The 10,113-nt window shown below is 38.2% G+C and overlaps 1 protein-coding gene across 1 annotated transcript; it reads left to right on the top strand.

Moving 5' to 3' along the window:
• Positions 1 to 475: 475 nt before the first annotated feature.
• LOC117516299 (carbonic anhydrase 5B, mitochondrial-like) lies at positions 476 to 8,108 on the top strand. The gene is made up of 3 exons (XM_034177243.1): positions 476 to 569; positions 3,059 to 3,217; positions 6,085 to 8,108. Exons 1-3 carry the CDS (start codon positions 501 to 503, stop codon positions 6,253 to 6,255), a joined length of 399 nt encoding a protein of 132 aa, XP_034033134.1. The 5' UTR covers positions 476 to 500; the 3' UTR covers positions 6,256 to 8,108.
• Positions 8,109 to 10,113: the final 2,005 nt, after the last annotated feature.

A 10,113-nucleotide genomic window follows, 5' to 3' on the forward strand; every position in this document is an offset into this window, starting at 1 on the left:
TTGGTGCTGGATTGACGCCCAACAAAGTCTTGACCCAGTTTGCATCCAATCAAGCCTCCTGTGGAGGGGGAACGTACGGGACTGGGTGTACTGGCGGTGTGACGGAGCTGTATGGAGCTCAACTCTTGCTGGCATTTTGGCACGAACATCGAAGATTTTAAGTATGTTGAAAAAAAATTTTCCGGGAACACAACCAGCATGTACATCAAAGTTCCAGATTTAGCAGGAGATAGCACGGGATTACCAATGTTTTCATGGGCGGGATTCTTCTTGAAAGTCTGTTCATCACAGACCCACTCCCTGATCCTCGGTTTTGGTACTCAAAGGTTGACACAACTGTCGTAACTCTGCTAACAAACAATAACTCGTGACAGTATCCCAGCAGGAAGTAAGAACTGTGTGATAACCACCATTTGTGTGACTGAAGCTGTGTTGTTACATAGTACGAGTGGTGCATGAAGCTTTGCACTGTGGCGCTTTCCTGATTCTGTCCGATCCTCATGCAGGTGGGAAAGAGACACAACGGCCTGCAGAAGCTGGTTGATGCACTGCCTGCCATCCGACACAAGGTGGGAGCGCGCGCACACACAGTTCTTTTTGTTAGATCATCCAAACAGTCATGTCCTTGTGTAATTTCGTTAAGGTTTTATCTGCAACTTGATAAAGTATACATTTTTTTTTTGGAAAGCTTATGTTTGCCAGGAGAAATATCTTCCTTCCGACAAGCTTTTGTATCTTAATTCAAGAACTGTAGAACTCAGAAAATTTAAATTTTTATACATTAATACTGGTAGGCAAAAGCTATGCATGCCCTAAAAAAAAAAAAAAAATCATGCATTTCTAACATTTAGAAATCTGACATTTGATTGGAACTCTTTTTTTGTATCCCTCATTTCATAATCTTTCTAAAAATGTATAGTTTAACAAACCTGTGAGTCATTAGATACGGGAACCTGACTAAAAGCAGATGGTCGCTCACCCCACACACACACACACACACACACACACACACACACACACACTCACACTGAGTCCAATCTGCTGCAGGTTTCTTCCTGTAATCAGAAAACACAGGCGTTGCTCCAGGTAGATTCATAATCTCACTCTTCTACAGTGTGTTGAGGTATTTTATTATTTTGCTCGGTATCGATTAAAATTTAGTCCATACCAAAACTGAAACAAGCTCATTTCAGCATTACAAAAAATCACTTCAACTACACCTGCTCCTGATCTCTGTCATACATGTGACAAGATCATCTGGTGTATCAAAAATCTGTGTCTTCATTATAAATGATGGATTCACAGGTGAGTGATTCTTTGGTAACAGAATTACAATCTGCAAATTTGGAATAATGAGATAAAATATGGCTAGATTTTGTCATTCTGTTACCGTGGAATTGTCCTGGTACATGCCTTGGCATACTGGTACTTTTATTCATTTTTATTTATTTATTGGGGTTTTTTTTGGGGGGGGGGGGGTGCATTAATGTGTGCATTGTTGTGTCCCTGTTGGATGACATCATAAGCACCGCCCTCTACTCCTCACAGCATTTAGACCCGAACAGTTTCCCCCCTAAAAATTGGTCTGCCCTGCTTTCACTGTGTATCCATCATTTGGGGCCACAGCAGCTCATCTGAGTCTGACTCTCTTCACCCAAAGGAATTAATGTGATTATTAACCATCAGATGACAAAGTAAAACCTCTTAAATCATTCTAAAGTCAGTTTAAAGCAGAAACGATGCGATAATTGGTGAGTCGCTACCGACACTTTGAAATGACGGAGGCGCAGTGAACGCAGCAGCAGCAGCTCGTGTAGCCGCGGTGCTCCGATCGCGTCCTCCATCTTTTATTATGACATAATGCTGAATTTATGTGGAAATAATTGTTGTACAAAAGCTTCAGATATCTGTCACTGAGATAGATGATGACTGGAAGCAGTTTGAAGCAGAAACGAGGTGATGATCGGTGAACCGCGGCTAATGACACGTGCAGTGAAGGCAGGGGGGACCGTTTGGTTGGCGACACCGGATTCAGACTTTGTTGTAGCTGAACACTTTTTCTCACCGTTTGTTTCACAGTTATGATGACACTGTTCTTGTAGCATCGATCCGTCGGCATTTTATTGCATATGGGGGAATTTTTTTCTTCCTCAGAGATAATTTTTACATCAGATGCTCCTGATTGGTTCAGGTCCACGTGGACACACGACTGTAGATTTGCACAGTGTGGCATCACTTCTTATCACCAGTGATGTCTGATAACAAGGGTTAATAAAGTGAAAACAAATCTAAAGTTAAATCTGAAAGAAAGTGATGGACACTGTGGTAAACAGCATTCCCGTTAGGGAAAACTCTGGATAAAATCTGGATGCATCTCACACATTTGCTTGTATTAGCTACAATTAAAATGTTACTTCTTGGTTTGGCAAAATGAGTCAGTTGGTAGTGTAATGTTTTCTTATCACTTTATTACGTTTTTCCTAGTCGTAAGTCGGGAATTCTCAGTTCCATCCAACACATTGTGAACTTTAAACAACTGTATTTCAACATTAAGCAAAGTTGGTGAATTTGGACAGTCTGTTATGTAGTTTTTGCTATTTTCAGACATTTTCTACACACACTCAACAATCACTAGATGATTTTATAACTGCGATAATTCATATGTTTCCTAAATTGTAATTATTTAATGTGGTTTAAATTCATGTTGTAGACAAAAATTTGGTGTGCGGATGTGTCCGCCTATCCCCCCCACCAACCTGTTGTTGTTACATTGTTGAATTCATGGACCTGTCATCTACAAACCTCGATTGTCAGAGGTGAAATGCTCATCCATGTCTAGAAATGTCACACCCAGGTGTTGCTCACATACCCCGGAGGAGACTTTTGGTTTAAAAAAAAAGTGCTAGCTGCATTGTGCATTTGTCATATTTACATTACAAACTTTACTAAGGAATTCTAAATTTTAAGTGGTTTGTTTAACACTGCTCCCCCCCCCCAAAAAAAAAAAATCTAAAACTGTGATGTGACAGGTGTGTTGTGCTGTTTGTGTGTTCTTTAGGGCAGTGTGGTTGAGTTTAACAGATTTGACCCGGCCTGTCTATTACCCACCAACAAAGACGACTACTGGACCTACCACGGTTCTTTGACCACGCCTCCTCTGACGGAGTCCGTCACCTGGATCATTATGAAGCAGCACATAGAAGTCAGCCATGACCAGGTAAATCTTCGCTTAACGCGATCAATGACTAGACAGCAATAATCCAATTATTGATCTTACCAGCGCATTGTCCATGGGGATCCACGGGCTCTAGATTGGGCCATGTTTATAAAATAGGTAGCTGACATTTTTCAAGGGTGGTAAAAATTATGCAAAATTTCTACAATGATTTGAACTGAAAGGCAGGAATTTAAAATGAGAAAGTTTTGTAATCATTGTATTTATTTATTTGGCACATTTAGTTCAACCACATTTAGTTGTGTTTTACACTGGCGAGGTTGAGATATTTCCTTTGTTCAGAGCTTGTCTGGTACATGGGACTGATTAAGGGAAAGATCAACGTCCATTGTTCAACTGTGTTACCTAGTATCTCTGATTTCTCCAAAAATATTAGTTCTATCAACCTTTGGTTTTCACGGCGTTCATCCATGACCCAAAATACATAAACATACCAAAGGGCAATGTCAGCTCTCCCCGGTTTCTACTGTGATCAAAGTACACAGAGGCCACTGGCTTTTAATAACACGATTCCAAATAGACCTGTAGTTTCATTATGGTGTTTGTGTTGTTTATAGACTATTCTGTTATATTTTCTAAAGCGTAGTCCTGATTCATGACTCTGATTAATGCCTGCATATATCACACAATGCAGTAACAAGTTCACACTAGAAATATGGACAAATTATAAAAATATAAACAACAGAAATATATTAACACATTAAAATGGATAGTATATGATACCAGTTTCAAACCTGTTCAACAAGAGCTGGGATTTAAGCAGTGGTTAATAAAAGGAATCACGACATGGAAAGTGTTGGAAAAGGAAGAGGAACTAATGAGTTTTGAAGAGATGAAAGACAAATTTGGTCTTTGCAAATATGATTTCTTACATTATTTGCAAGTAAGAGATTATTATAACAGGGAAATAAGAAGATTCCCTGCATGGAAGAGAACACCAGTGAAAGATGATTTAGATTAGATAGAACTTTATTGATGCCTTGGGAAGAGTCCCCTCAGGGAAATCCCTCAGGGATCGTATCTAAATTTTAGCATGCACTTATAATTAACACTAACATTCAACAGAACACATAAAGACAAGTGGGAAAAGGAATTAACTACTGAAATAAGGAGTAATGACTTGGCTAAACATGGACAAACCACCAAAAAACCACTGGTTCTCAAACGTGGAAAAACCTGCTTCACGTCTTCATTAGGGGCAAATAGTATTTTAACTAACTGCTAACATGCTGGAGAGACTGGATCAGTAGATGTTAATCATAGTCATCTATTCTGGAAATGTTCAAAAATAAATAATTACTGGGAAAACAACAACAAAAACTTGGGATATAATTTGTCATTGAATGCTATTATACTGTACTTGCGTAACTTTTCAGCCAAATACATACAAGGAAAGGGAAATATTTGGGTGAAATTTTGACAGTGTCATGTAAAAAAATAAATAATAAGGAAATGGCACCAAAAAACTACACAACAATTTATTGAAGAGATTATATCTGGTGGAGAGACTGACATATATGGTGAGACTACAGAAAGCCCAGCTGGAAGATAAATGGGAGAAATGGACGATATAAAGAAATAAGAGCAGCGGCACTGAGAACTGAGAGGAGACGCGTCTAATGACACTGAAAAGACAACACTGGAGCAAATGATTTGTGACTTGAAATATTTTCCCTTGTTTTGTGTGTGGGTTTTTTAAATAAATAAAATTCTGAATGTTTGTTTTATAGCTGTTTAAAAACAAAAACAAAGAAAGTTAAAAAAAAAAAATCTTCAGTAGTTTTACCATTTCGAAAATTTTTCAGAAACATTGAAGTTAGGGGAATTTTATGTTCACTCTTGTACAACCAGAAACCACCTAGTGTTTTACAAAATTCATGCGCAGTCCTGATTAAAACAAAAGGTTGTTTATGAAGCTCTGATTTGAATGTTGTACTAATGTAATTCTCTGCCCTGCCACTAGAGGGCTTCTGTTGCATATTCAGCACAGCATTTCAGAAATCTCTATTGTAATTATATAAAAAGTAGAACAAAATTGCAATTCTGCTGTTGCTTCTGCACAACCTAGATTATTTGCATTATGTGACTCCAACCAGTCAAGAAATGGGGAAAATATTGTCTTTGTTTTGGCTTGAACGCCTGAGTTAGCGAATAAAAGTTGTGCAGAGCAGAGAAAAATAAAAATATGCAGGCAGCTGTAAATCAGCAGGACCACAGTGAGAAGCTGTTTCTTTAAATAAGTGTGCACCCATCAGGTTTTCTTAAGTGGCAAAACAGGTTCATGATGCCGGAAGGTGGCGTTCTTCACGATCATTTCAGGCTGTCGAATAATATTTTAGACCTTTTTGAAGGCATCAGACTAATTTGACAACATTTACATAGAGCTTCAATCCAAATGAATCTCTGCCGTCACCACAGATCTGAGTTCTGATAGATAGATAGATAGATAGATAGATAAGAGATAATTAGCTGCTTTTTTTTTACGCCTGTCGTTTTTTTTTTTTTTTACTTTCACTTTTGATACTCTTGTGTGCTTCTTACCTGTGTGCAGCTACACAATGCTGCTGGAGCCTCAATTTCCTGAGGGAGTCTTTCCAACAGATCAGTGAAATTCTATCTAATTTAATCTAAACTGATGGGAGTAGAGAAGCTTGAATCTTCGACTGCTCTACTATGGAAAAACCACCTGGACAACTGAGAGCCTACACAGAAATAACTGATGGGACTGATGGTGATAGGACTTCATTGTTGTTCATGTCTTTGTGTTTCCAAAGTGATACGGGTTGCTGCCTTTAAAGCTCGCAGCCCGTTGACTCCTCTCTCTCTCTCTCTTTCTGTGTCCACCTCAGCTGGCGGTCTTCCGGAGCCTCCTCTTCACCTCGGCGGAGGAGGAAGTGCAGAAGAGTATGGTGAACAACTTCCGTGTGCAGCAGCCTCTGCGAGGTCGCACAGTTCGATCGTCTTTCACTCCCTTCCTGCAGGAGGCGCCACCAGCTGCAGGCGACCAGCACGCTCACTGACACTGCCCGACCCACACACACACACACACCTGGTGACCGCAACACAAATATTGTACTGAAAACTATTTCATTCCTTTGGAACAGAAAATCTAAATTTTTTTATATGTGGCAAAACATCTACATTTTTACATTTTTAATTATTTCCAGTATTTGTGGAAAATATCAGTACAGTACAGCTGTTTTTCACAGATAATGTCAAGGGTTGAACAACATTTGTAAAACATGTTACTGGGTATTGGGATTTTTTTTTCCTTTTAAACTTTTTCCCTGCAAGCAGAGTCTGATCTGGTTCTCAGGTTTGTTTGTTTGTTTGTTTTAATCCTTGTCTGCAGGCAGGTGCTGCAGATGGTTTCATACTCAGGGTGGAACAACGATACGATCCGCCTATCTCAGTTCAATACATAACACAATAAATCATTAGGATATTCACACTAATCATGTAGAAAGAAATCTGGTGGATGTTAAAGAAAGAAATTATTCTGAACTGCAAATTATCATTGATGTTAACTATCTTGATGTGTATATTTTATGAGTCATTTGAGGGGGGGCCTGCAAAAGATGATTTCTGCCATGCAGTAGTTGACTTTTCCTAGCATCACGATACGAATATCAAAAATCGATACGATTCAATACAGACCCCACGATACAATTATCAAAATCAACTTTTTGTACCACGTTGTGACATCTTAATTTGGGTCATTTATACGTGACAAATATGCGTTTTTGTTCAATTTTTTTGCAGTAATACTACGCTACAGGCTGAGATAATTATTTTAAAATCTTCCTTCCGTTCTGCTTTTCAACATCTAACATTTAGAGTTTGACTACAAATCTACATACCATGATAAAGGTTTTCAGGGAGGAGTGTGCTGCTGTTCCGGTGTTGTTCGCCAACGCAGTATTTAAAATGTTAACCGTGGGTTGTGTGTATGTGGCTGCACGTTCGCGGTTATTATTAGCATTATTGTGTTGATGTTGACTGTGTTTGATGGTTGTGTGATCACCCAGACTAACCATGGTAACTATTTAGCGCGGCCCACCAGTGCTGAAACGCAACTGTAGCGATGTACAGCGTAAGTAGTGATGCTCTCTACCCAGAAACTTTCATCACCAACATGGAACAAATGCTGACTTATAATAGAGATTGATCATGATTCGTAATTTCACTCAGGGTACGTTAACATTTGTTAATTCTGTCTGTCATAAGTATTAACTAAAAGTTAATTCAGAGTTAGCACCTTATTAATCATTTAGTAATGTTGTTCAGTATCTTTAAGAATTATTAAATGAATTAATACCTTAACATGAACACACTTAAACGGTCCTAATTGTAAATTAATGCAGTAATCATTAACAAACATGAACAACTTAAGTATTCATTAAACACTAAGTCTTAATGCCCTTTAATTAATACACATTAACATGAACACCATTAATAATTACTAAGCACAGTTAAGTCTTAATGACCTTTAATTCATGTAATTAACTATAATTAATGCTTATTACTACATTATTTAACAGTGCATTAAGAGTGTGTTTAGTAAATATTTATTAATGGTGTTACGTTAATTAATGTTCATTACTGCGGTAATTAATGCACCCTCGTAAAGTGTCTGATTAAAATAAGCAAGTTATTTTTCATAAATGTAAGGTACCTTAACTTTTTTCTCTTTTCATCTCTGTATGAAAAGTCTGTTTTGCATTAGGTCATTTCTTCTGTTCATTGATCATTCTTTGGAATGAAGTCGATACAATCAGTCGTTTGAAACGGAACAAAGGCCAACGCGTCTCAGCCAATGAGATTCAATCAGCGTATTGATTTGGGTTATTGATTAGTCTGTCTTCTATGTTTATCTCTTTATTTGCTAGAAGATGATTGTCGGCAAAATACACATTCAGTGTTATTGTTTTGCTAAACACAATCTGCAAAAGATGAGCGACATCCTGCCGTGTTCCCTGTCAGTCTCAAATGGGATATTTTCCCATCTTTGTTTCACTTAAATGGATTTATATAGCGCTTTTCCATCTACATCAGCCACTCAAAGCGCTTTACAAATAATGGCTCACATTCAGCCCAATGTGAGGCTGCTGCCATACATTGTGCTCAACACGCACTGAGACCAAATACGGGATTAAGGACCTTGCCCAAGGGCCCTTAGTGATTTTCCGGTCAGGCTGGGATTTGAACCGAGGCTCCTCTAGTGATTAAAGCCCAACGCTTTAACCACTAGAGGATCACCTCACTTTTCATGGATTTCCAGAAACCCTAACAGTAACATTTGTAATACGATACAGAAATGATACCAAGGAACCACTGAGGATGTTGGTAAAATACCAGCACACGCTACGTTGCATCACCACAAACAAACAAACAAACCTCTGTGTGTATACGTGGAAGGAAAATGAGGCAGAAGACAGATTCTATGGTGCTTTAGTCATCTGAAATGGGAAAAAAAGTCCTAAATGGACAGTTATAAAATCTTTATTATTATTATTTAAATTTTTTATTTATTTATTTTTTGTAACTACAGCGTGTTGGAACCAACATCAAAGTGTCCGTGTATATTGTTAGCACCCGTCTGTGTATACAGTTAGGTCATGACGGGGCTGAAAGGTCGCACTTGTTTTTGTAATCCTTCAATAACTATGCACCTGCCCATATACCCCGCCCCCTTTTCCAAAGCCCTGGCCCCTCCCCCCATGCAGAGATCAGATGTAGCCCCGCCCTCCAGCTCCACAGTACCTCCCCTCGCTGTTGAAGCGGAGCACAAAGACACATTATTTTGACTGTTGCTTCACCAATCACACATTCATCAGATTGCAAGTTACTGACGCCTTAAAAATGGGTTAATAATTTGTCTACTTGATTTTTGATGTAATTACTCTCAGATTGCCAACAGGTTACACAGTGACTTTGTATGTTGTTTTCATCTCAAGTATGTTGTTGTAGCTGGCGAGTAAGTGTTGAAATATGTGAGTGATTCTGAGGATTTATAGTGAATTTTGGTGTTGGGATTTTTTTTTTTTTCTTTACATGTAATGAATCAGATTATGACGGATGTTTGTTGCCTTGATTCCTTTGCACAACTGTCTGCCTTCACATTTTTCATGCTTTTTATTTTAAATTTTTTTTGAGTGTGGGGAAAATCTGACACTTGAATTTTATATTATTTGTTTTTTAATTCCAGCTGCAGTCACTGTTTAGCAACTCACTCTCTATACACAGGGGTGCACATAACTGGTACTCGTGTGCTAAAACTCATTGATGCACAGCAGGCAGAGGGAAACACTTTTCCTGCAATCTGTCATTGCTTTCCTCCTGTGCGGGGCTTCCTTTGTGTTTTCTGCTGCGCATCATTGATTTTTTTTTTTTTTTTTTTTTTTTTTTTTTTTTTTTTTTAGCACACACAAGCACCATGAGTACCAGTTGTGTGCACGCCTGTCTATATATGTATATTAATATTAGAAAGGGTGTAAATAGTTTGCTACAGCTTCATGCAAAAACAATTTAAAATCTGAAGATTACAAAGTGTTACAAAGTGTTAATGTTACAAATGTAACACCACTGAGGAAGTGGTGTTACTGATGAAGCTGCTTAATTCAGAAGATCATTTGGAAATTTCATGACTTTCATGTCTCCGTTGGCAGCTTCCTCCTTTCAGATCCTTTGTTCAGATTATAGTTGGAACTCTGCAGGAATGATGATGTTGTGTAATTGGATTCTTTTGAATTTGATGGTAATGACGGTGGAAGAAATCTTGTGACTTTTAAAATCTCTTTTGCATCATGGATGAGATTTTTCTGGTTTTTACAAACTGGAAACTGTTGTATAATGTCGTCGTTGTTGTGCTTTATCTC

Source organism: Thalassophryne amazonica, chromosome 8 (genome assembly GCF_902500255.1).
Source record: "Thalassophryne amazonica chromosome 8, fThaAma1.1, whole genome shotgun sequence".
NCBI classification, from domain to species: Eukaryota; Metazoa; Chordata; class Actinopteri; order Batrachoidiformes; family Batrachoididae; genus Thalassophryne; species Thalassophryne amazonica.

Coding starts and splice junctions, on each gene's coding strand:
- LOC117516299 (XM_034177243.1), top strand. CDS start 501: ATGCAGGTGGGAAAGAGACACAACGGCCTGCAGAAGCTGGTTGATGCA. Junction 570..3,058: donor TGCCTGCCATCCGACACAAG/GTGGGAGCGCGC, acceptor TGTGTTCTTTAG/GGCAGTGTGGTTGAGTTTAA. Junction 3,218..6,084: donor TAGAAGTCAGCCATGACCAG/GTAAATCTTCGC, acceptor TGTCCACCTCAG/CTGGCGGTCTTCCGGAGCCT.